The 27,553-nt window shown below is 39.0% G+C and overlaps 1 protein-coding gene across 3 annotated transcripts; it reads left to right on the top strand.

Moving 5' to 3' along the window:
- The first annotated feature begins 807 nt into the window (after positions 1-807).
- Positions 808-27,553, top strand: stxbp1b (syntaxin binding protein 1b). Of its 3 annotated transcripts, none has more exons than XM_071927213.1 (19): positions 808-862; positions 7,763-7,812; positions 8,037-8,118; positions 9,174-9,250; positions 10,198-10,276; positions 10,821-10,915; positions 12,476-12,624; positions 13,680-13,764; positions 14,119-14,249; positions 15,396-15,503; positions 15,753-15,813; positions 16,805-16,870; positions 17,528-17,608; positions 19,590-19,728; positions 20,553-20,662; positions 21,626-21,727; positions 22,343-22,428; positions 22,528-22,682; positions 27,048-27,553. In XM_071927213.1, the coding sequence occupies exons 1-19, from the start codon at positions 826-828 to the stop codon at positions 27,122-27,124; spliced, it is 1,770 nt and encodes a 589-aa protein (XP_071783314.1). In that variant the 5' UTR covers positions 808-825; the 3' UTR covers positions 27,125-27,553. The 3 variants fall into 3 exon arrangements, with proteins under 3 accessions (XP_071783314.1, XP_071783306.1, XP_071783297.1); XM_071927205.1 differs by having other exon boundaries at positions 10,812-10,915; XM_071927196.1 differs by lacking the exon at positions 27,048-27,553 and adding an exon at positions 24,462-24,571 and having other exon boundaries at positions 10,812-10,915.

Genomic DNA, 27,553 nt, shown 5'->3' with positions numbered 1-27,553 from the left:
TTGTCCTATTTTTATTTACCGTATATCATATTCAGTGCTATATCATATTATTTGCTGTTGCGAAGGCCCAATTTCCCCATAGGAATCATTAAAGTTGCATCTAAATATATAGGACGGCCAAAAATACATAAACAATAACTTGAGCACAGAGATCATAGCAGAAAACGTGGGGGGATATCTGCTCTAAATTGTCATCTGACCTTAAATTGTCAGATTAAACCTTTAATCTAATAATGTGGAGAGCCAACAATGCACATGTTTCACAACTTGCATATATGCTGTAAATTCATATTTTCATTCATAGTTTTTCTCAGTATGTTAGTGTTTGTTGACATTTAGGGGGAAAAATAGAATTTTGATTTACTATTTATTTATTTTTTTAGTAATTTTTTTAATTTTTACTACAGATGTATTGAGTGTTCCAAAAGTAGGTTACATTTTTCCTGTTATCATTTACATGCTATTTAATGTTGAATTATTTTATTAAGATGATCAAATACTGTATGTTACAAATGACTTAAATGATACTGCTTTGTTTTTCATAATTGTTAATAATTGTTTTGTTTGCTAATAAAAATTGTATACCTACTTTTGAAACACCAGACATCTACTCAAATATATTGCTTATTTTTCACGAGTATGCCTTACACTAAATAATCAACACTATATGCCAGTCCTGAAGGCTTTTATTTTGGAATTTATTTTACCGGAAGTGTGTTGCTTATTCCTGCTAGCTTGACACTGGTCCAGTTACCGGTACTTTTAACGGAGTCGGGGTTTACTGAGGAGAGAAATAGAGGGTGGAGACGCAGCAGAGGTCTCATCATGTCACCACTTGGACTAAAAGCCATTGTTGGAGAAAGTAAGGACAACATTTTTACTTTCATTATTATTATTTTTCATTTTATAATTTTTTTGTGATTTATTGATGCCTCGTGCAGTTATGCCACAGCAAGGTATAGGCCTACTGTATGGGCATGAATGGACATTTCCAAACCTTTAATCTGAGATATTATTATGTAACAGACAAGTCACTTCTCTGGATAGCTGAATGATTGGGATTATGATTATAAATCGCAATATAGAACAGTATACAACTCTTTTTGGTGAAGTTCTATGCGCAAAAGGCGCACAGGCACCAGCGAGTCACCGGCTCTCCAAATGGTTACCACTCCAAAATCTTCAAGAGAAATGAATTATGCAGTGTTTGGTGATTTTATGGTGTCTGATTTGACCCGTAGATCGAAATCCCCCTTCATTCCCATCGTTTATTGAGCGCATATTGGCATTTGTTTGCAGTATAAGAGCATGGAGTCCTGGTTTCGCGTAAATCCTCCCTCGCTAATCTTAGTCCCTGCGGATTAAAGTGCTTCAATTGACATCCTTCTGAGGGGAAGAGGCGCTGCAGTCATGTCGGATCCAACACTGAGACAACAAAGCAAGTGGATTTATAAGGACGTTTCTGTTGTTTCTGCATCTATTCATCATCGATATAATCCGTTATTAGAGATCATAGCAGCCGCACCAGTCTTTATTAAATAGAGTTATTAAGGTTTGTCCCGTTTCCTCCCACGCAAAGCAGGAAGCTCTCACGGGACTGCTGATGCGCACACTGCAAAAAATTTACATTTTAACACGCATATTCAGCAGTAAAATCTTACCCTTTCTGGATAAAGCAACCATTGGGACGAGATCATTACTTCCAATGCACTTTTACTTACAAGAATTACAAGAATTTCCTTGAAACACGTGGCAATACCTTTAAATAAGGCAAATCACTCCACTGCAGTCAACAACATTCTCCAAGCAAAATGTGAAAAAAAATGTTCACGTGACAAAAAACACTTTTACCCTATGAATTAAAATGAAGTAAAAACTGTCATATGGGGTGTCAGAATAGGAGGAATTGTAATAAGATGATTTGACTAAAATATCCTGAAGTGAGGCTGATAAGGCTGCATACAAGATAAAAATGACTTGCCAAGCTTCTATTTTTAACACTCAATACCAGACGTGTTAAAATGAATATTTTTTTGCAGTGTAGGCTCCTAGTCTGGTGCAACATTATGCACACACCTCCATTATACAGTCAGCTCTGGTCAATTGCCATTGATTGGAGAGATTTCAATAAAGCTCTGAAAGCTACAGTATATGTAAAACATTTGGACTTTGAGTTTCAAGAAGCTTATACAGGTGATGTTGGAGTGGCAGGGACTCAACTGAGGTTCCACTGGCTACTCAACTAATGCAAAGCTGTCTTCATCTGACCTAATGAAAGTCAGGCTGGTTCACTGTAAAGAAATGTCCATATTATGTCCATATTCAGTCTTATGGTCCCATTTTTCTGAAAACAAGTGAAAAATGATGGCAAGGGTAGCCTACTTTACTTGTTTCAGGAGTTTTCAACATCCTGAAACAAGGCAGAATAAGACACATCTTTCCACTAGTGTCAAGGAAATGTCCTTTAGTCTCATGTTCAGTCTTAAAATCTGACTTTCTTCTTACTTTTTCTCAAAACAAGTGGAAAAACCAGCCAATGGGATGAGATGAGTTTAAGAAAATCCCTGAAACAAGTTGATTTGCATTGATGGCAATTTTTTGCAGGGCTAATCTACTTTTTCTTGGAGGCAGGGATATTTGGCTGGTGAAGGTCTCATACAGTGTTTCTTCACTAGATTCTCTCTTTCTGCTTATTACAGATGCACCAATATTACCTTTTCAATCACACTACCCATTCCGAGTATTGAGTTTTAAGTATTGTCCAATACTGATTAACCAATACAATCAATTATTTGTATCGAGGAGTATAGATTAGTTGACTACTTTGGGGTTGCTGGACAAAAATGACTGAGAAATAATCAATTTTTTTTCCATTGGAGAGAGGGTTCTGTCATCCCTCTTTGGCAGAAAATGTCGCTTTGGGTTGATTTCTGTTGGCTCTTGGTATACTGTGTTGAGAAATTCCCAGTTGGTAGGTTGTAATTCCCACAAGATTTAATTTGCCGGACGTAAAATGTTGTTTTCGGTGCAACAGCTAATGTTATGTCAATGGTATTAGCAACGTTAGCTAGCTAGTTAGCATAGTATGTTAGCAACTGTAAGTGCAGCTTTGCATTTCAAATTCATGTGTTTAACCATTTATCTCACAGGTGTTTTGATAGATTTAAGGTCATGTGATGTGATGATGAAAATGAAATTTAAATGTATTTTGAGGATTATAAACATTATAAACATGTTAAAAGTAATGCTGTGTAGCGTTTACAATGTAGGCTACGCTGCCATGTTTTTTACTTTTCAGTAGTCTTAGTAGTGACATTGTCAAACTTCCATATATCCAGATCAATCTCATGCTTAATGTGTACGGAACGTTTTCAGCTCCAATAGCAGCTTCTTTCTTTCTTTCTTTCTTTCTTTCTTTCTTTCTTTCTTCCATTCTCCCTTTCTCTTTCTTTCTAGCATTTTGGCCAGTACATTAGACTGACATTACATCTCAGGGAGTGTGTGTGTGTGTGTGTGTGTGTGTGTGTGTGTGTGTGTGTGTGTTTCCCCTGGCTCCTGATATTGTAATACAATACTCTGTTTTCCCGTTACCTTCCTCATGCTGAGCTCAGCAGGTCAATGCGACTGAATGGTGAAATAAATAATAGCTTGGTGAAATAATAGGAATAAGGAAAAAAAACATAATAATCACAAGGTCATTGGTGAAAGGACAAAAGAACATAGAAACCGGTCCTTTCCAAGTTTTGGCTGCTTCTCTCACATATCATTTTTGAGCTGCTTTGCAATGGCTGGTTCAGCTTCTCCTTTGATTTTGAACTTAAAGAGAAAATAAGTAATCTACAAACTTTATTGACCTGTAGGAATTGCAGCAACATTGACAGAACTTCTCTCCTTCTACACAAGTCAATAGCACAGCCCCCCCACCCCCTCCTGTCCCCTCGACCTACGGTGGCCTGTAAATGACAGAAATAATTAAGTCACATTTTCTAACTAATGGGAGCGGAGATCCAACAGAAACGTCTAGTGAAGAGATAATATGTCACCATGCTAAATACTGGAATAATAATACAGCTTTGTCAAAATCTTACTTCATGCCTTCATGTTTGAGTTGCTACATATGGCAGTTAGTGGATTTGTGTCCACATTAGTTCAAGTAATGCTGCTTCATGATCCATCATGTTTCACTAAATACATATTAAGCTACTCCAGTTTTTGTTCAAAGACACAAATCTAATCCCTCTTATGTTCCACGTCAAAGTTTGGTAGCATGTGTGCCAATATGAAGTAAGGCTTGACCGATATGGGTTTTTGAAGGCCGATACTGATCCTGATATTTTTGGATTGAAGCTGCTGATAGATGATATTTTGTGTTGTTATTCCATGTTGTTATTTTGTATTGTTAACAATTTTTGTGCAAGAACATTCCAAAAACAAAAAAAAAGTATTCAGAGTTTACCTCAGACTGTTATTCTTGTCAGGGTGGAAAAGCCTCTGAAACAGCATTTAGACCATCATGGGACACTAAAACTCTCCATTGAAACCTAGCATGATGATAATAATAATATAATAATAAAACAGATTTATGCATACTTGTGTGTAATCTGATCAAAATGTCTCATTAGACTCAATCCAGGTTAAGGTCTTCCCATGGACAACCAGTGTATTGATCAATTCTACAATACATATGTAATCAATCAAACTGCATCATGTCCATCACATCAAAAGGACAACAATGACTGGCCAATATCTCAGTTTTAATAAAAGACCAATATTGGCTTGATATATTGGTCTAACTCTAATATGGAGTAGGGCTTTTTAGACATCCTTATACCTCTTGATGCTTTGAAATTGACACTTAACCCCCAAATTAGCACAAATACCAGTAGGTATCGATCAGTGAGAGCCGTGTTGTTTACATGTGCAGCCAGACAGACAGACAGACTTCCTGTAGCAGCAGACTGTTGAAGTTGATCCGCCCTCTGAAAGCTGCTTTTCAGGTTGGGGGGCTGCTCGCCGTCTCAGGGCATCGGGACACTTCCACTTAATCCTGTTGAGTAATTGGATAGATAGGTCCCATTCACTGATGTATAGACTGGGGGTTCTGGGGCGTTTGATGTGTAATGATCCACTTTCAGTTTGCTGTGTTTGATGTAATATCCTACACCTGATGTAATCCCTACACATTATTGGCCCATTTGCACAGTGTTTCTCAACCTTTTTGGCTTGTGACCCCTTAAACAAAGCGATACTCTTCAGTATTTCACAAGAACAAAAGCAAAAATTAGAGAAAAATCAGAAAAAAGGTATAATAATACATTTTTATCGTAGAAATATGCTTTTTTCCTATCCCATAAATCATCTTGCAACACCCCAGGGTGCAACACCCCGGGGGGGTGTCTCAATTAAATGTCATTATTTGCCTCAAGACTCTTTTTTTTTTTTTATTGTATCATGCTCTGATTTTAATAATTATCATCATAACATTTTAGTTGAAACGTATTGTGAAGCATTACAAAGCAGATTAGAAGCCCATTCTTTTCTTACAATATACAGTAATCATGAGAAAATCACAGTCAGTTGAATATCATGTCATTAACTATACAGTTGCCTCATAAAGTATTCAACATTTTTTGCACATCATGCTCTGATAATAATATCATGCACTTATGATGCGTTATGAGCACCGCTTCAAGCAAATTTCACCTAAGTCCCTCTGGTGATTGCATGTGTTTTTTTTGTTTTCATGTTTTTCGGACTCGGAAGTCAATGCGCGTGTGTGTGTGTATATGTGTCTCTGTGTTTATCTGTGTGAGTGTGTGATGATGCCACATCCGCTGACACAGAAACAGCACAGAAATAGCGGGCGGGGAGCGGTGGGGGTAAGAGGATTGGGAAGAGATTAGACCCAGTGATTGCTGTGGGCCTCTCACTTCCCAGCAGTGAGTTCACGGGATGTTTCGCTGGATGTTTCAAACCCCCCAGTGAGGGAAACTGGGACGCCGCTCTGTGTCGAAAAGCGGGGAGTGACGGGATTTTGTAAAACTTCCAAAAATGCTCAGTCAGTTTCATTCATACCTCTAGAAACCATCATCTCTCTTTTATTCCCCCTCTCTCTTATGAATTCGACCCACATTCTCCACCTCATGTTTAGAAGCTACAACTTCACATATTTGTTTTCTTCATATCCCCATATTGTCTCTCATTTGCATACACTGCATATATCCTTATATGTGCATAATCTTTCACTCATTTTATACTGCATATACTTCATATTTTGGTATATTTTCATATTGTTTTCATTCATTTTTTTTCTTTGTTTTGCTCTACTGCTGTAATTTTAGACTTTTATAATGCTGTGACTCATATATAGATACTTTAATTCCTATATTTCTACTAGACTCCATTCTTATTTATATTCTGTATCCTATGATTATTTTGCTGCTGCAATGGCCCAGTTTCCCCACAAGAAATCATTCAAGTTTCATCTTATCTATTATTTCTCTTTCCCTCTGTCTCTGTCACTCTCTCTCCTTCTTCTTCTCCACCTCTCTCTCTCTCTTTCACTTGCTGTCCAACTACAGTATACAGCTGTGTAGGCGTAGCCATGCTCTCTCTCTCTCTAGTGGAAAAGGATTTGCGTAGTCAGGGTGTCATGAGATTGTGTCACAGGCTTAAATACAAGTATTTTTGAATGGAGCTTCACATCTAAGGATGAGTACTGTAAAATTGTCATTATCAGTCATACTGGTTTTATTACCTCTTCCACCATGACACTTTTTCGATACCTTTTTTTGGTGAATGATTAGTCTTAACAAGTCATTCAGTCTATTTGAGTCTGAACATCTATTTCTTAAAACAAATGGAAAAATCAGCCAATGACATGAGATGATGTCACTTGCTTACAATGCACAATCAACTTACAGAATCTGATTTCAGGAAAGTGTCATTTTCTTAATGCTAGTGGCGTGATCAGTCTTACTCCGCCTTGTTCCAAGGTATTGACAATTATCTCTAGAAAAGTCCTGAAACAAGTGAAACTGCACTAGGAACAAGTAGAAATGAAATCTCACCACAATTTTCACTTTTTTAAGGAAAAAATATTCAAAGACTAAATATGAGACCTTGTTAAGATGGACATGTCTGTAGTGCAGACAACACTCGATTGACTTTTTAATAGAAATGCCCTTAGGCTTGTGGAAAACTGAAGATCCCATTCTAAGAATCCAACATGTTTAAAGTGGTAATCCTTGAGTTCCTTTTGCTTTCATTTTGTCTCCATCTTTGTCACTAAGCACTCATTGCTGTGGTGTTTCTGCACTGCTCTTCCCAGAGATCACCTGTCAATCAAACAGTGTGTCCAGTACTGTGACGTCTTGTTCCTTGGGTTTTCTGTTGATGCAGTTTGAGTTTCTGTAGGTGGCGCTGTTTTCTCTGTCTGTTCAGCCATGGTGGCTATCACTGCTCATGCTAACTACCCAGTTCTTCTTCTACTGATTCCAAACAAACCGGAAATGTAAAACGCATCACTTCCTGTACGCCAGAGGAAAGAGCTACCAGACACCGGCTGTTTAGAACAGCAAATGTAAAAGCTTGCATAAACTCAGTCGTGTCTCCTACTCTTAGACTGTTGAACAAATCAGTTGTGATCATCAGTCTAACACCAAAATGTTGGAAATTAACTTGTTACATGAGAGATCATATGCCAGAAGTTTTTCTGTTGATGTTTTGACTGAACTGTGATTGTGTCTTTCCCTATCTGCAGAGATAATGAATAATGTCATAAAGAAGGCAAGAGAAAAGGGAAAATGGAAGGTACGGCCCTGTTATTTTGCTGTTCTGAATGATGGTTGTGTGTGTGTGTGTGTGTGTGTGTGTGTGTGTGTGTTACTGATGCACAGGATGTCCTGTCATATTTTTAGCCTGCCCGAGCCAATGTAGTTTAGTATCATTATGATAAGTATCGTTTCTTGATTTGATTTGACTTGATGTGTGCTATGACTAAAGACCCTGTTGTGTCTGATGGACTGTGTTCCTAGGTGCTGGTGGTGGACAAACTGAGTATGAGGATGATTTCCTCCTGCTGCAAGATGACAGACATCATGTCAGAGGGAATCACCAGTAAGTATAACCACCCAGTTTAGTTCAGTTCAGTTCAGTTCAATGAAATTAATTTCAGTGTCTCATTTGAGATCATTTGAGTTCAGTTCAGTTCAGTTCAGTTTTTGCTCCGTTTGGTTCATTTCAGTTTGATTCATTTCAGTTCAGTTCAACTCAATTCAAATATTAATTGTCCCATAGAGAAACATCTTATACAGGTACAAGACCCTACATCATTTCATATGCAAATTATGCATTCCAAAGTCAGCAGGCCTAACTCTTATATACTCTTACAGAGGATGTGTAATCTTTAACACATCTGTGTGTCTTCTTTGGGACAACACACACTTGTGTTGTCCCACACTTTTCAACACAAGATATGTTAATGAGAATACATTTTAACACAACATGTGTTGTTATTGTAAGTGTGTGTTGTGTATGAAGTAGCAATATTACATAATACTGCCCTGCTGGGACAATAAGGATTGATTAATTGGTTGATTGGTTGATTGGTTTACTGATTAATTGTTTGATTGGTTGATTGATTAATTGTTTGATTGATTGATTTATTGATTGATTGATTGATTGGTCTCATCAACTGACATTGGCCTATATGGGTATATGCGTTATGTGTTTTATTGTGTTTTTCTATTATATGGTTTTATTGTTTTACTGTGGTTTTGTTGTTTTAATTTTTAATGTTTTACTGTTTACTGTTTTGATTTTACTGCAAACATTGTCGGCAAACCAAATTCAAGTTGTCTTGAACTTTGACCTTGAAGGGCAGTTGAAGGGCAGTTCTTTGACTCTGACCAGATCAGTGCAGAATGGTAGATTTCTCATCCACATGCATTAGTCATTAATAAATTAAAATCTTTTGTCTTTAAAGTATTGTTACAGAAAGGATGTTTATAAAAATGGATTTTAAGAAGTAAATGAAAAGACTGAACTGACTTAGCTGTTATTGGGACCAGCGCAGTATGGAGGAAGATTAGCTCTACAAAATGGCTTCGATGGCTGATTTTTCAAAGGACTCGACAAAGAAATGACATTTCAATACTTCCTGTGCTCCCCAGTTGTAGAAGACATCAACAAGCGGCGCGAGCCTCTGCCCAGCATGGAGGCCATCTACCTGTTAACGCCCTCTGATGAGGTAAGTGACACAAGTCTTGAATATTCGTAATTACAAATTTTTCAAATTAAGTTCTGCATTCACTTCTAGAGGCAGAAAATCATTGTTTCACTGCTCTCTCTGGGCTGAAACTTTCAACCGTGTTGCACTTCTGACCACACCACAATCAATGATGCCAAGGCAGGTATTTCACCTTTGGCAGCGTCAAATGCCTTGCGATCGGAAAATTGTTATCGCTCCCAAGTAGAGATGTGTGATCCGTTATCACATAACCCCCCTTCCACCCCTCCACCCCACTTTTTTGCATCTTTCAAAATTGCGAACTAGGTGGATACTGTCTGAAAACAGTGTGTTTACGCACTCTTGAGTGTTTTTAGACAGCTGATTATTTTTTACACAAATTTAGAATCTGATTTTACCATAGGCATCTTTATAGGCATTAATTTATAGGCCTAAAGCATATGTTATGATCAAGCTATAGATTCTGCACCACAGCGCCATCTGGTGGTGCTGTGCTCCACCGCTTATGTTTAGACGCCACTACTGCTTTGTCATTTGCTCTTTTGGCTTGAGAAAACACTGGTTGCTCAGTCATACCACCATCTTCCATTGTTGAGCAGCTGAAAATACAAGTAGAGTTGAGAAGTTGAAAATGAAACTCCAATAGTTTTTTTGTTCCAAAGCAGAGTACAAGCTGGAACTTTGAAAGCCAAGTAAGCACTGAGTCATCGGTATTGATCAACAACCCTATCAACCCCCACAGATGCATTACGGTTGAAAAACCTTACCTATTGCCCCTTCACTTGTTACAATGGAGTATATAATCACACCGAGTTTCTATTCAACGTTTCCTCGCACCGACACGCTTTTGAACACCGTGATGAATTGGCCCGTTACTCTGCCCGAGTTCCCATTCCCTTTCACATCGGCCAGTGAGATAACACATTGTGCTGTGTGCTCTGTCCCAGTCTGTGGAGGGCCTGATCGACGACTTCAGAGACCCGCAGAACCCGAGGTACCGAGGAGCTCACGTCTTCTTCACCGACAGTGAGTAACTCTGTTCCGCACCGACACAATGGAGGCGGGACATTTGCAGGCCCAAAGGCAATCTCTACACGCCTAGAACATTTTCTTTTTCTGCTTTGATATACACAAACCCAATGTTAGTGAGGTGCTGGCGCTTCAATCATACAGTTAAAAAGTGTTTTCAAAAGGGCCACTGAAGGAGTGCTCAGTCCAGGAGAAAAGAAGATAATAGCAAAGGGGAAAAAGGTTCAGGATAGCAACCTGATCCCTCCTTTTTTCCCCATTGCCACCAGGTTTATGTTAGTAAATGGTGGTATTACACTTAGTCAGAATGGGTATACTCTTAGTTCCTTCAATTATAGTATTCATGCTGATTTCTTAAATTGTCACCCTAAGACACTTTAACTCTGCTAAACACACACTCAGAACGTTCACATACTTTTTAATGACGCTTTGATCCGTTGAGGTCGGATCGTTGTCTAGTCAAAATGGATCTATCAACTATTGGTCAAACTAACTCTGTAGGTCACCATCTTTTTGTCACGACTCCCCACAGCAATCCCAGACTTGTTGTTCGGCCTGTTGACCAAATCCCGCGCCTCCAAAGCCATGAAGGCCTTGACTGAGATCCACGTCGCCTTTCTGCCCTACGAATCTCAGGTAAGACTCTAAAAGAGTGATATCAGCCAGTCAGTCGTCCACCTCTGATATGATGGAGGTTCCTACCTGACCAGAGAAATCATTCCAGTGTGTTGTGGGGGGATTTTACCCAACAGTCTGTAGAACCTGCAGTGAAACCTGCCTCACCCTGCCTTAAAGGATAATTCCAGTTATTTTCAAACTGGGCCTTATTTTCCTAGTTTTTGCCATCATGCTGATCAATTCTGATCAAAATTCCGTCAATTACTTCACTGTAGAGCTACTATATACCTGTCCAATACAATCTAAAGAGGTAAAGGGAAACTCCAAAAGTCTCCCAAAACATGTCCTCTTCAACAAAATAACACTCACTGCAATGAGACCTGCCTACATCAGATTTTCTGGTTCTCCTGGCCTGAAACTTGAGCATATTGCGGTATATTAGCATGAGCTAGTTGGCAAGTAGAAAGTTCAAGAGACAGTTAGCACTCCGGTTAGCGACTGGCAGCCAGCAGAGTAAACAATGAAGTGAAAGAGCAATGCCAAAAAGTATCAAATGCACTGCTAGAAATTACGTCGTGCTAATTGTTCAGTCACAGCTATTTAAGGACGTGTGTAGCTGCAGTGTGAGTGTTACTGTGTTGAAAGGACGTGTTTTAATCGCTTTTTGGGTTAGACTGTTTGACAGTTTTGAGGAAGAGTGAGGAAAAGGAGTAGGCAGACTGTGTTTTTTGTTCCTGATGGAATGTTCCAGATCAGCTTTAGTCTCCAATCCTCTGCTGTTGTCCTCTAGTTTTAATCCTGAAGGGGAAGGAGGCGCCACGCCCGCCTTCCTCTAATCCCTCACCTCATTGGCTGACTGGAGGGATGCTCCCGTCCCACAGCCAATGGGGATCGAGATGGGGTGTGTGACAAGAGAAAGCAGAGGGATTGTTGTCATGTGATGGAGCCAACAACAGATGGGTGCATGAATATGTGTGTGTGTGTGTGTGTGTGTGTGTATATTAGGGTTCAACTAGTAGCCAGTACAGAAATTGTTGGATTGAAGCTGCTGATACTTTGTATTCATTATCTTTAAATGTGACAATTTTCATGTTTTTTCATGTTTCCCCAGAATTTAATGTTGATAATGGGGAAAATGCCTCTGAAACAGAATTTAGACCATCATCGGTCACTAAAACTCTCCATTGAAACCCAGGATAATAATAATAATAATAAAACATATTTATTCATACTTGTGTGGAATCTGCTCAAAATGTCTCATTAGAATCAATTCAGGTTAAGGTCTTCCCATTGACAACCAGTGTAATATTGATCAGTTCTACAATAAATATGTAATCAATCAAACTGCATCATATCTATCATTACTGACTGCCATATCCAAGTAAAGGCCAGTATAACCCTAGGGTGTGTGTGTGTGTGTGTGTGTGTGTGTGTGTGTGTGTGTGTGGAGGTGTTAGGACTGACCTAACACACCTTATGGGTAAAGCAGAGCAATGGAATGAAATGAAATGTTCAGGAGAGGAATAAAGTTGAGACTGAACCTCAGATTGTCTGTCCTGTCATCTTCTCTGTGTGCAGGTCTTCTCCCTGGATAAAGTGGATGCCTTTCAGGACTTCTACAGCCCCTTCAAGGCTGATGTGAAGAACAACATGCTGGAGCGCTGCGCTGAGCAGATCGCCACCCTGTGCGCCACGCTGAAAGAGTATCCTGGAGTCCGATACAGAGGGTGAGAGGAGCAACACCAGCCCCATTAATAGTCAATTTTTTAACTCCTTAACTCTTTAACTTCCTTTGTTTCGTTCAACCTTCTTTCCTTCCCTCTCTGGAGGCAGAACACAACAAAATTTAAAAAAAAATGTTATTCTTACAAAAGCAATTTTTCATTCTCAACCTGGTTTCTGATGCTTAAACTTAAAAGTGCTATGTGTAGCATTTTACATGAATAACTCATTACCACAGAGACATTAGTTTAATTACCATAAACAATTGCATTTTCCATTGTTTCTCCACCGGGTCAGACTTGCTGGATTGCTTTACGGCACAAAACAGGGAAAGGATGCTGTTCTTCCTGAAGCTAAACCTGGCAATGGCAGAGATCGTGGAAGAGAGTAAAAGGCCAATGGAAAAAACACTTTCAACATGTTTACCCTCTTCCGTGATTGGAAGGGGGGCAGGATGTATCACTGTTAATTTGACAATATTTGACGATATATCCACGTTTAGAAATGCTACACATAAAACCTTTGAACGTACAAGTTATGAATGCAAAGTCATTGCAATGTTCCTCAGAATATGTTTTGTCACTCTAATGTCAACAGACAGTACCAGATGATCACTTCATCTGACCATATGACTCGTTTCTTATGTACACTCTAAATGAAAAGGGTTCTATATACAGCAGTACCAGAAAATGGTTCTTTAGGCCATAGCAGAACCCTGTATGGTGCTGTAAAGAACCCTTTTAGAAAGGTTCTCTATAGCACTGTGCTCAAATGGTTGTAGATAGGGAAAGAACCCCTTTAGTATGCATAAAATGCTCCAAACCCGCAGTATTAACAATCCTTTTTAAGAACCACACTGGGTTCTTTATTCTGATTTACCAGGTTTTTATTTTGTTTTAACAAATCAGAGGGTTCTGAGTCATTATGATTCTATATCGAACCACAACCAACCAAAGACCCCTTTAAGAACCCTAATTTTTCTGTACAAAACTGTACTAAACGTCTTCTCAAGTTCATGTTTGAACTTGTCGTGATGCTGTGTGTCTGTATGTTGGCCCAGGGAGTACAAAGACTGTGCCACTCTGGCCCAGATGGTTCAGGAGAAGCTGGACGGCTACAAGGCTGATGACCCCACCATGGGAGAGGTAGGGAGGTGGAGCTACCTTACTTTCTCCAGACCTGGGTTGAACAATATTTGTTTTAATTCATGTGGAATATCAGATGGATCATCAACAGTTTAGCACATCAGGGCATTTCAGATAGTGTCAAGGAAGTTCTGAATCACAGAAAAGTATGGGAAAAATGCACTTTCAAATACTTTCTAGTGACTGTGTAAACATATTGTGTGGTCATATTGTCCTATATGACCAACCTCACCCATCTGGTACAACAAGCAAGACCCAACAAATCTTTTTTGGAAATGAATTACATATAAAGTACAATGTACAGCACATGAAGTCCTCAGCAGCATCAAGAGTGTCTTTTCTGCATGCTTCCAGGGTCCAGACAAGTCTCGCACTCAGTTGCTGATCCTGGATCGTGGGTTCGATCCTGTGTCGCCTCTCCTGCATGAGCTCACCCTGCAAGCCATGGGCTACGACCTGCTGGGCATCGAGAACGACGTCTACAAGTAAACAACCACAAATGACTCCAGTCCCTTCTGACAGTTTTCATGAGTCACTGAGCTTAGGGCGCACTTTTCATCTCAATGATATTGTTATTTTATTTTGTTTGATTTTATATCGGTGGAGGCAGGGCGGCCCTAGAGGTTTAAGACCATCCTAGAACCAGAAAGTCCCAGGTTCAACTCCCCACTGTGAAACAATCCATGGTAACAAGTCTTTTAATCTCATATTCTTTCTTAAAATCTTGTTTTTCTTATAACAAGTGAAGATTTCTGCCAATATAGAGTAGGATAATTCCTCTTGTTTCCAATGGAGTTTCACTTTTCCCAGGATTTATTTCCTAGGTCAATGTCAATATCTTGAAACAAGGCAGAAAAACACAGATCAATGCCTAAATTGTATATTTCTCTTGCATTTAGCTGAAGTTCATATCCAGAACAACTTGCAAAGAGTGATCAGTCACAGTAGTGATCAGTGTCTTGGGGATTGGACCTGTGACTTTTCAGAGACGGGACGGTCTCTCTAACTACTAGGTCCCACTTCCTAGGTGTTGCTCATGCCTCAGTCTCATTTGGTGTTGTATTGATTTCTCAGTTTCTGCCTCGAGGAGAGCTGCTCTGTACTGTATTGATTGAATAATTACATGATTTTGTTTTTGTGGAACTGAAGCTCGCAAGTTATTACAGAAACAGTCAAGGTTTATGGTCATTGATTTTGTCTAACAGTCTAAAGCTGGCTGCATGGGCCTTGTCAATCTAGTGTAACCTCTTGTGCAAATTAACTAAACTAAACAGAAACTGAATTTAGTTTTGGATGTGGTGTGTGCTCCTGGAGGCACATGTCATACATAGTGCTGTGAAATACTAATAAGAAATAGTAGCGTTTCCTGGCAATATTTTAATTTTAAGTTGCTGTTTTTTTTAAATAAAGGTGATTACATCCTCTAAAATATTGCTACTTTGTAAATTAAGGGGCCAAGATAGTGAATAACTTCAATAATATTCAATAGTGATTTTTACTTTCATGCCACCAATCAATTTTGTAAGAGAAGGTGTCACATTTTAACATGGTGGTCTCTCTCTCTCTCTCTCTCTCTCTCTCTCTCTCTCTCTCTCTCTCTCTTTCTCTCTCTCTCTCACCCTCACGGTCAGGTTTGAGACGAGTGGGATGGGGGAGGTGAGGATGAAGGAGGTGTTGTTGGACGAAGACGATGACCTGTGGCTGACTCTGAGACACAAACACATCGCTGAGGTGTCGACGTGAGTCTGACACACACACACACACACACACACACAGAGAGAGAAGAGCGACATCAATATTCAAGACCTCTACCACAAACCTCTGCTCTCTCACAAAGCTCTGACAGCTCGTTGTTTCTCTCAGGACTTGGCATACAAAAACCTACTCATTTCCCATTCATCAAGTCATTTTTCCCTTTCCTTTCTTTCTTTTTCTACTTTTTTGTCCCTCTGTTTATCTTTCTGTCTCTGTCTCTTTCGTTTGTGCAGGGCTGTGACTCGTTCTCTGAAAGAATTCTCTGCCAGCAAAAAGATGAACACCGGAGAAAAGGTAGAGGACACGGAGCTCTGGTTTCAGACTCCATTACTGTGTTGCTTTACTCAACTGTCCTTCATATAGTCACACAAGGGTGGAAAGAGGACCAAAATATCAAGAAGTGCTGTTACTTTGCTGACATTTTGCGTAAACATCTACTTAAGTGAAAGTAAAAAGTAGCTCATTTAAAATGTACTCGAGTAAAAGTTACTGAGTTACTTTCAAACAAAAAGTCAGCATTGTTCCATACAATCTTTCCCATGAAATACAAAAAGCACAAAAGGACAGAGTTCAATATCTTATTTAATCTATGTTGACCATTATAAAAGTAAGAGTCTGAAATTCACATTATTATTCAATCTGTGATTTAAAAAAAAAAATGAAATGCCCATCCCAATTATGCAATAATGTTACTACATATGTTTCTTGTGCCACTAGCTATCCAGCTAACGTACCGCCAGCCAAATCTGGACACACACTCTTTGATCTGCTTTCCAGCCTTTTAGCGCAATTTTTTTGGAAGAGTTTCCTATCATAAGGCAAGTGAAGTGAAATCATACATGTTTGAGAAGCTTAAAATTACATTTCATATCAAAGGGAGTGTGTGTCCAGGGTGTCCAGAATTGGCCACCATTGCGTTAGTTAGCGTGGTTAGCAAACTAGCTAGCCAACAACCAGGCAAACGCAAACCTTCTGTAGCTGGATAGGTGGCTTTTGGCTAATGTTAACCAAGCTACTTTCATGGATACATTTCAGTGTTTAATGTAACAGTTAATTTATGTTTCCCCCACATGCTTGCGCAAGTGTGATGCAGATGTTTTTTACTATTGGCCAGTTTCTGATGCAATGCTTATGGAGAGAATACAAAATTTGTACTCTGTAATGGATGTAATTTAAAATGTAGCAAGGTAGAATACTTCAAGTAAATGTAAAATTTCTGACTTCAAAAAAGCTACACAGTTACAATAGAGTATTTGTAATTTGTTACTTTGACTCTGTCTTTCAGACCACCATGAAAGAACTGTCTCAGATGCTAAAGAAGATGCCTCAGTATCAGAAAGAGCTCAGCAAGGTAGGAAGCAATGTGTTATTGTACATCTTTAAACCTTTAAACCTCAAGGTGAGATATGCGTATTGATTTTTACCATTTCATGCTGTCTGGTGGATCCTTTCATCCAAAGCGCCTACAGCATCATGAGGGTATGCACTTCTAGCATGTGTGGTTCCAGTGGAAATCAAACACCTGACCCTGGCAGTAGTGCACCACTCAGGACCTGTTAACACCGCAAAAATATCCACCTTAACAACAAGTTATTTAATCTACTATTGAGTCTTAAAGTCTTATTTTTTAAAACAAGTGGAAAAACCTGTCAATGCGGAGAGGAAATTTAATTTGTTTCTGCTTAATCATTGGCCATACCACTCTAGAATTAAGGAATGCTCCCAACAACAACTATCACTAAATATGTACTGCCAGTATTTTTCCATCCATATAAATTCATATGTGTTTTGGGATTGAACAACAATTGTTTCCATACTTCTCCAGACTTGTGCAATTTCCAAACTTTGCACGATTTTCCACACCTACATAGGAACCCTAAGAAAATGTTTTTGTTTGTTTTTTTCTTTCAAGGTAGTATGTAACTGATTGTGTTCTTCGTATACTGTACAGTACTGGTTGCTGTCTAATGATGCTGCCACTAACAGTGTCTATCCTCTCTGACTTCAGTATTCTACTCACCTCCACCTGGCTGAGGACTGTATGAACCACTACCAGGGCACTGTGGACAAACTCTGTCGCGTAGAACAGGTAAAGCAGCCAGGGGAAGAGATCTCCACTATTTGAAAAAAATGACACTTGCATCGGGGTCCAGGAAAAAGCTTGCTTTGTCTCTTACTGCATACAAGATAGCACTGGTGCTTGGTGTTTGTTGGTGGAATCACATGGAAAAATTGTATTTTCTTTCAGGATTAAGAGAAACATTTAATTAAGTTAACAGGTGTATCGCTCAAACACAAGTAGTAGAAAAAGTAGCACCTTTACAGACTGGAATGTCTATATTTTAAAGAAACTGATCGATGAACTTGACTAATTTTCCCCAAAATATATAGAAATTAACTCCTCATGTGTTATTTGACTTAATACTTAATTGTACTATAATTTCAAAGAATATGAGAAAAAACTAAAGTCTAATTACGTTGATGACATTCATACATTAGATAATGAGAACAATGGGTTAACTTTTCACAGATCTGCTGTATTAGTAAATGACTCAGCTAGCTCTAGTGACTGATGTCAGCAGAGCAGCTCACAACTAACTAGGGAAAGACCATGTGATGTCTTGGAAATGGAGCAGACAGGAGAAATCGACTCCAACAGGGCCAGACATGAACTTGCAACCCATGGTAGCAGCATCCAAGGCTTTGTTGGTTCCACCCACTAAAGCTATGAGAAGACGTAGAGGAAGACTCCCCCTCGAGTCTGCTAGAGCAGCGGTGGAAGATGACTCAAAGAAGATATCGATGTACTATTTGGCAAACCAGAAGAATTGTTTGGCAGCACTCAGAAGGGCAGAGAATCTTGGGAGGGAATGAAAAACCAAAGAGCGAGCTGGGACACGATTCTGCGAGGATTTCTTTGATTTGGTATTGTGGTGCAATACTCAACGGACTTGTACTTTAGAACTCACTGTGCCATGGGAAGATTTAGTAAATAAGGCCCATGAAAGGAAGAAGCCTAGATACCTTGAGTGAGCAGCTGGTACTCCCTGTGGAAGTTGGGTGCCTTGGATTAGTAGCCACATCTACTAGTACTTTACTCAGGGATTTGTGGTCAGGAATTACAGATCCACAAAGGACATGATAAGATGAAAACAAAGGTCCAAAATATGGAAATCTAATAACTAAGACAGGAGTTATCAAATGATGGCATGGCTAAGGTAGCAGAAGTGAATACGCACACACAGTTCTCAATTCTTGGTATAATTGTCTTAAATAATTAAGCTTACTATTTGCTGATACAATTTATCCGTTTCAAGCTGCCTGAAAATGCGAGTCTCGGTCCTCTTCCAAGAGAATTGAAGAGAACTTTTGTTGGGAGTGAGAACGTAATCTGAACCAACTACAGGAAACCACCCCAAAACGCAAGGGTTTATAGGTATAAGGAGACGGATACTGACATCTGATAGCTCCTCATGCTTGAAAAGCCTACCATAACAAAATGAAGCAAGGTTAAACCGCAGTCTGGACTGATGCTCATATACAGCTATTTCTTCATTGGTTCTTACCTTGTCTTAACACCAGAGATCGGAAATTACAGTAGAAAGCACAGACAAGTCCATCGTACTTAGCTAAAGTTACATGAACTGAAATCGGTTTTGGTTGGACCCCACCCCTAACGTTGTTGGATGTCAGGTCACCAAAACTTTGTCCAATAAATGAGCTACTTGTGAGTCCATGTGACTTTAGACACTCTGGTTCACTTGTATTTGGGCAGAGTGAATCTAAACAAACCAAATACAAAAATAGAGGTGTGGTAGGTCTAATTCAACAAGATGGGAGGAGTCCACTTGATAACCTAAATCCCATACCCACTATCACCCATTTCTTTCCTCTAACATCCAAGTAGGTTTCTAGATAGGTGCTCTCCCAAAATAGTGCCAGGGTTAGTCACATAAAATTCTGTATATTGATAAAATAGAATTTTCAGAAAATCACTGTAACTTGGGTTTGGATTTGGCCAAAGGAACAAATGTGTGCCTCTTGTGTTCCTCTACCTACATTGTACTTAGGATCTGGCGATGGGCACAGATGCTGAGGGAGAAAAGATCAAGGATCCCATGAGGGCCATCGTACCTGTTCTACTGGACGCCAACGTCAGCATTTTTGACAAGATCCGCATCATCCTGCTCTACATCTTCCTTAAGAACGGTGAGACTCACTGTCTTTCTCAGTGGTCGTATTATACTGGCAATTCAGAAGAAGAAAAGAACCTGCACACTGCTGAAAAGGGAGAATGTCCACACAGAGGCTCATGATGGTGTAAACAGAAACTTATTCGTTCAGGCATTTTGATGTAACTCATTATTAGCATCTATTTTTTTCTCCTTTTCTTAAATCTTTTTTACCTGGCCGCTCTTTGTGGATTTTTTTCCCTTTTTTGACAGTGTACAGGTTTCTTTCCTCTTTCCTTTAGAACTCATTCACCTGATAATTGAGTGCAGCCTATTTCACATTCTAGTATGTTTCATGTTGTCAATGTCCACTTTGTGGTGCATTGCAAAAAATGTCCATCTTAACTAGTCACTTAATGATGCAGTTAGTCTTACGATAGCATATTTTCTTAAAATAAGTGAAAAAATGCCTATGTAGTGAGATCATTTCACCTGTTTCCAGTGCAGTTTCACCTGTTTCAAGACTGTTTTGAATCAAGAGACGATCTCTTGAAATAAGTCAGGTCACCCCACTTATTTCAAGTTTATGTCACTTGTTTCAGGGGAGGCAAGTTGAGTTGAAATAGAAATAAGTGAAATTATCTCACACCAGTGGCAATGACTGTGTCCATCTCACCTAGAACATCAAAAAACAATGACAATCCATTCTCAATTTTCTTTGTGGCTGCTTGCATGGGACTGTACTGTATGTGTGAATGTGCATGCTTTCATGCATGTGTGTGCATGTATCCACTGGTGTGTGTTGCATGTATGGGTTGAAAATATGTGCTGCATGTGTTTGTGTGTGCGTGTGTGTGTCAGGTGTGACCGAGGAGAACCTGTGTAAGCTCCTTCAGCATGCCAGCATCCCACCAGAGGACAGTGACATCATTTCCAACATGGCCCACATGGGCGTGCCCATTGTCTCTGAGGTGAGCCGCCCTGACCCAGGACCAGCTTACAGAGTCTGAACATCTTATCACAAACCGTCGCCATTGGCAGGGTATCTGCAGGTCCTTAAGATGTCTAAAAATGTCATAAAATAAACATAAAACAACAAATTTAAGGCCCTCAAATTGCTTTAAATAGAGTTATTAGAGATGCTATTTTTTCACAATAACAGGTTTCTTTGCGCTGCATGATAATACAGAACAGGGTTAGTAGTACAATATGAATCCTATTGGCTTTCCTAAACACAATTTGACTTCATACTATTAATTTCCTGTTGTTTTCCGATCCTGCCAACAGTTTCAGAACTTCCATGAGCTATGTTCAGTCAGAAATTATCTGGTTTTGTCAGCTTTGTTTCTTTATTTTGGTCTTTAAATTGGTCTTAAATTAAATTAAATTAAAGGTAACTTTAAAAAGCAGATATCCTGTCATGAATGGGACAGGGATGTGGGGATCACAAAACTGATTTCAGATCACCGTCTAAAAGCAACATGCACTGCATACTTGTCTCTTCGTGAGCAAGCATATTCAAAAGACTGTCACTTTCAACTCATCTGTGTGCTTAGTTTGGGACATGTCTTAGTAACAATACATATTGTGGGATGACATCATTTCATTGGTTTCCAACACAAATCAGCTTACTTGTTTTGTGTCATTAATGTGTTGGTACCCATGCAGTGATCTGCCTTGTTCTGCCTTGTTGCATTGGAACTAAGCAGAATTATCTCAACCCAACAGTACAATTTTCACTTGTCTTAAGAAAAATATTTTAAGACAGAAGAGGAGACTAAATAACTTAAGATCGTCATTTTGGGCAGACGCACAGACGTGTTGAAAATGACACGCTCTTAAAAATGTTGAATCTCCCAAATCTGGCAGTGAGTTGCTCTATTGCCGTGTGAATAGAGAAACCAAGAGTGTTTAATCAGCCCGTCTCTCTGCAGGGCATCGCCAAGAAGGCCAAGAAGGCCGACCGCAAGGAGCGAATCAGTGAGCAGACCTACCAGCTCTCCCGGTGGACTCCGCTCCTCAAGGACATCATGGAGGTACATCTCATCAACTGTGTTATTATTTTGTCACTTGTTTGAGTGCAACTTGATAGTGGTTGTAGAACTAATTCTCTCAACCTAGATTTTCCCAGGTAGTCCGAGTATTCGCATTCTCAATCTTACACTGCAAAAAAAATATCCACCTTAACAAGATTTTGATAATGTGTAATCTAGTGTTGAGTCTAAAAACGTTATTTTTCTTAAAGCAGGTGATAAAATCTTCCAATGAGGAGAGATAGTCTCTCTTGTTTCCTAGTGCAAATCAACTTGTTTCAAGAATTCTCTTGATATTAATAGGGTCATTTGCCTTATAGTGCCTTGTTTCAAGATACTGACACTTGCTTCTCGAAAATTCCTGAAATGGCATTGGAAACACGTGGAATTATCTCATCCCATTGTCAGAATATTACACTTGTTTTAAGAAAAATAACATTTTGAGACTAAAATGAGATTAAATGCCTTGCTAAGCTGGACATCTTTTGTAGTGTATGGTCACAAGCCCACTTCTCTGACAACATTTAAGGCCTAGATAGTATTTTGAACTGGAAATTGAACTTGAGGAAATTTGTTCCTGGTGCAAACTGTCATAACATCCATCTTGTCTTCCCACAGGATGCCATTGAGGACAAACTTGACCCAAAGCAGTACCCGTACATTTCCCAGCGACAGGCGTCCTCCAAGTCCAGCGCTCCATCCAGGTATGAAGTTGATCTGATCTCATCCCGCTAAAGAAAAATAAGATTTCAATACTGCGTCGCAGTGAATGCTCATTTGTTTCCATCTCTCTCGTCTCGCAGCGCTCGCTATGGTAACTGGCACAAGAACAAGGGTCCTACAGAGATGAAGACGGGGCCCAGGATCATCGTCTTCATCATCGGAGGCATGACGTACAGTGAGATGCGTTGTGTCTACGAGGTCACCCAAGCCAACGGCAAGTGGGAGGCCATTGTCGGTGAGTTTGCTTAATATACAGTAGCTTTACTTTTTTTGTGCCAATATTCAGTATCTATAAATTTGATTGTTTTCCTGTCAAAAAATAACAAGTATTCAGTGTTTCCCCCAGAATTGTATTCTTGTCAGCTGGAAAAGCCTCTGAAACAGCATTTAGACCATCATGGGACACTAAAACTCTCCATTGGAACCAGGATGATAATACTACTGCTAATACTATTACAACTACTAACAATAATGATAATAATAAACTTATTCCAATTCCAATATGTGTTTGGATTGAAGCTGCAGATATCCATAATTTGTGCCCATATTTACATTTAAATTGGACCATTTTCATGCCAAAAAAAATCAAGTATTCAGTGTTTCCCCCTGAATTTTATTCTTGTCAGGGTGGAAAAGCCTCTGAAACAGCATTTAGACTCTCCATTGAAACCCAGGATACTACTAATACTACTACTAAAAACATATTGATTGATACTTGTGTGGAATCCAATCAAAATGTTAGTTTCAGCTCATTAGAATCAATTCGGGTTCATGGCTTCCCATAGACCACCAGTGTAAAACTGCTGAATTGAATTCTACAATAAATATGTAATCAATCAAACTGCATCATATCCATCATATGAGAGGTTGACGACACTTACTAATCAATATCTAATTTTTTTTAATAAATTGCCAATATCGGCCCCAGATATCGTCCATCAGCAAACCAATATATCTGTCTAACCCCAGTTTTAATTTAACATAACAGATTTTTCTATACCAGTATTTCTCATCTGATCTAGAATTCATGACATCTTACGTAAGGAGTTTTGACAATACATTTTATAGCATTTTTGTCCACCAGCATGAATTGGCAATATCATGGTATGAAGCAATAAAAGCTGGATAAATCCTCCCCAGTGTTTGGATCTTGCTGATGTGTCTATATGGCGCTGAGTGGAGATGGGTGGAAATCTTATAGTTATGTTTCCTCCGCAGCTGATTCAGCAGCTTGGGAGAGTGTCTCTATAATAGCATTAATCACTTTCTGTCAGAGAGCTGATATGCTGTTGTGACTCGGAGGGAGTGGATGCAGTATCAGATACAGGGACAGTGGCAGGAAGGGAAAAAAAGAACAACTGAATCCGCACAATCCAAAGCCAGTTCAGATTTAATTTAAGACAACACTCATATTGACTTCTCAGGACGGCCAAGTTTTTGGATCATTTGTGATGTGTATAGTCTTTTTGTTTTTGCATTTGAAAAGTCCATTTCCAAAACGTTGTCCGTGCATATTGGGGGGGGGGGGGGGGGGGGGGATCCTCCACCATCCTCCATCTTGTCGTCATGTTTCTTTCATTTATTGCTCACATTTTTGTTTAACTTGTAAATCACTTTGTAACTCTGCTTTGATAAGAACTCGATGAATAAGAAGTAGTAGTAGTAGTAATAACAATAATTATCATTAACTTTGTATAACAGCTTTTCAAAAATGTGGGTTTTTTTGTTCAGAAAATAAATAAATAAATAAATGAAGACTACTACTACTACTACTACTACTTCTACTACTACTACTACTAATAATAATAATCATAATAACAATAATCAAAGACTTGTAAAAAGGGACAGTTTTCATTTTGTGCTATCAATTATTTTGTAATGTATATGTCTGTGTAGATGCAAATGTTTTTTTTTGGGTGTGATGCCACCAACCAATTTCTTCAGAAAAAAACTGCCTAAGGAACAACCTTTGAACCAGAACCCTCTAGAGTTGTCAGGCTTTGTCCCCCTGTAGGTTCCACCCACATACTCACTCCCACCAAGTACCTCAAGGAACTGCAGCACCCAGACTTCCTGGACCCCAACACCCCACCAGAGGGCACCGAGGAGCCGCCTGCAGAATGAAAACACACTCTGAAGTAAACACACAAGTCATGCTGTGATTTGTGATTCCCTGTGTTCTCCCATATCAACCCACCTGCCCACTGTCCTGACTTTGGATTGATCCCCTTTGCATTTAGAATTTATTACAACACGCTTTGACAGGATATACTGTGGCTGTTGATGGACACATTTGATGTTGTGGGGATCAAATCTGTGACCTTTCCCTTATGTGACAGTCTCTCTAACCATTAGGTCACTTTGCTGCCTTTCCTTGTGTTGTGAACTTTCTGATCCTATTCCTTGTGATTCATTGTATCTTAAAGGAATTCATATAATAGGTTTTTAGTAGATTGTCCTGTTGGTCAGCTTACCTGTTAAGTGATGAGAACATAGACACCAAAATCATCCATGTGTCCCCAGTAGATCGTTGGATCCGGTGCTCCATGCTAACACTTACAGAGATAGTAGGCCACTAGCATTATCTCAAAAGTGAGAAAGTGAGAACTTGTGGAAACTCTAAAGCTAAATGGTAATTAATCTTAAATGATATACAGCTAAGTTAGACAGTTTTGTGTAGGAGACTGGTAAAATTTACACAAAACATGATTCAAAAATAGCATACTGTTTTGAACTAGCAGGGACTACTTTCCTTGTTTCCATAGGAAGTGAAAAATCACTGCATAGCAGATGAATACATGGTTTCTCACCTGAAATATTGAGCTAGGCTAATACTATTTAATTTTTATCTGAATCTATGCCATATAATAAAACCACTGACAATTTTTTATTAGTAAGAGGTCAGTGTTCTTACTTTGGATAATGTTAGTCGCCTACTATCACTCAACATAGTGTATGCTAAAGTGTTAGCATGGAGCACTGGAGTGAACAATCTACCGGGGACACATGAATGAGACTGTTCTCAGCACTTAAGGGCTAAAATGACCAACGGGGCAAACTCCCATAAACGTGGTGTATTCCTTTAAGGTTCAGATTGTATTTAACGACTTGACCATCATCACCTTAAATGGAGATATTGTGTATATTTCTAACTCTAACAAAGAAAACGATTGTCTCTGTCACATGAAAACCCCATATCTCTAAATATTCAACTTTTCAGGTAGAAAAACAGACTTGTTTTTAGCTTAACCACAATGCATTTTTTTTTTCCAGTTTATCCAGTGGGGTTTTGAAAGAGTTCCATAAGTCCAAGGTGTCAGAATTTTCTCAAACCCTAGAAGACGACCATATAATCCGTCAATGGAAGTTAAAACACAAAAATCACCAAAATTGGAGATATGCGGTTTTCTCGTGACAACAACCATCTATGATCTTTGATTCTGATTATGATCTATGATGATGTGATTTTCAACTTTGTGTCTCGGCCAGTGAAAAATACCCTCCATAGTCATCTTTTTCTCTTCATGTATCTTCCTGTCTGACCTCTGTGACTGTGTTGTATCTCATCCTCCCTCTGTATTCCCTCCAGGACCTTCTTTATGATTTGTTTCTTCACACTATTGCTGTTTTGCTGTTTTTCTGTTTCCTTGTCTGTAGTCGTTCAGTTCTCCTTTCCGTCCCAAATTGTGTGTCTGGCCTTTTTCTGCTGCGTTCAGCCACATCCTTACACTGAGAAATGTCACTGTTATACCCCACTGTACCTCTGAATGTCACACTAGTACCTGGAATCAAGTCTTTGTGGAAGATGTTTTGCTGTCTTTGTATTTTTATCCATGTGCTGATCTGTTGGTTAAGCAATGCATTCTGAACCGAAGGTGTTGTAGCTTACATTTTCAAACAACAATATTGTATTTGTTACAAAAAATGTTGGTAACACTTTAATTTTCCGGGTCTGCAATTTCCTAATAATTTCCTAGAAAGGAACTGTTCATTTCTTAGGGAGTTTCCTGGAAAGAAACCATGAAATTATGTTCTAATTATAGGGGAAATAGAGAAAGAGTTCAATAGTAGTTGGTAGTTGGTAAGTACCTGGTAATTTCTTCTGGAGTTTCCAAGACAGAACCATGAAATTATGTAGTAGATATAAAGAAAATTTGAAATTAGAGGAAGAAATTCAACAAATGACTATATTACATAATTACATGAATAATGACTTGGGTTACCAGATTGACCTCTGCCTGTTATTTTTCCACTAAATAGTTTATGGTTTTACAGTTCTTTCCAGGAAACTCTTTTAGAAATGTACAGTATCTTATCAATTCCACCAAACAGACTGCTGACATTTTCTATAGAACTACTGCATCATGTCATAGTTCTTTCCAGGAAACTTCCCAAGAAATTAACAGTTCCTTTCTAGGAAATTATTAGGAAATTGTTACCAAAATGTTCTTATATTGTGTTGCACATTACATATGAGGGCTGTTTTCTTTCTTTACACATTATTATCCTGGACTTACAGAACGTCCCCATAGGTCGATGCATGGATTAACTGATTATAATAATGATAGTGAACATGTTTTTCTGTCTTTCTGTGTTTCAGGATCAACTGAAATCTTCACCCCTTCACGCCTTCTAACAGCCCTCAAAGACTTGGAGAAACCAGACCAGACAAGCTAAGAACCTCCTGTAGTGCGCATCTTCATCGCTCCTATAGCGGATACACAGCACAGCATACACAGCCTTCCCTTCCCTCTGCATGACATGTCAAGAAATAACACATATTTCAATCATATCCCACTTATAGTCTTAGTGTTATTTCAGTCAGCAAGTTAACTCATAAACCAAATAGTGTTTCGAGCCACTGTGTGTTGAATCTTATGAGTGTGTAGACGTCCCGCTCGCTAAGTTTATTAAACTTTATTGGAAGAGCGGGGGATTGGATTTGTGTTGATATTGCGTCAGGGCGGATGGGGACTTTCTCAGGATATTTTTGTTTTCTTTTACAAAAAAAGTAATGCGTGCGAATTAGATTAGATGATCGGATGAGATTCCGGGGGAACGGAAACTGAAGAATGATTTGCTTCGGGCGTCATATTCTAGAACTGT

The sequence above is a fragment of the Centroberyx gerrardi genome, chromosome 8 (genome assembly GCF_048128805.1).
Source record: "Centroberyx gerrardi isolate f3 chromosome 8, fCenGer3.hap1.cur.20231027, whole genome shotgun sequence".
Lineage (NCBI taxonomy): Eukaryota > Metazoa > Chordata > Actinopteri > Beryciformes > Berycidae > Centroberyx > Centroberyx gerrardi.
Note: the sequence above shows the minus strand (reverse complement) of the source record. Positions and strands in the feature narration are given on the sequence as shown.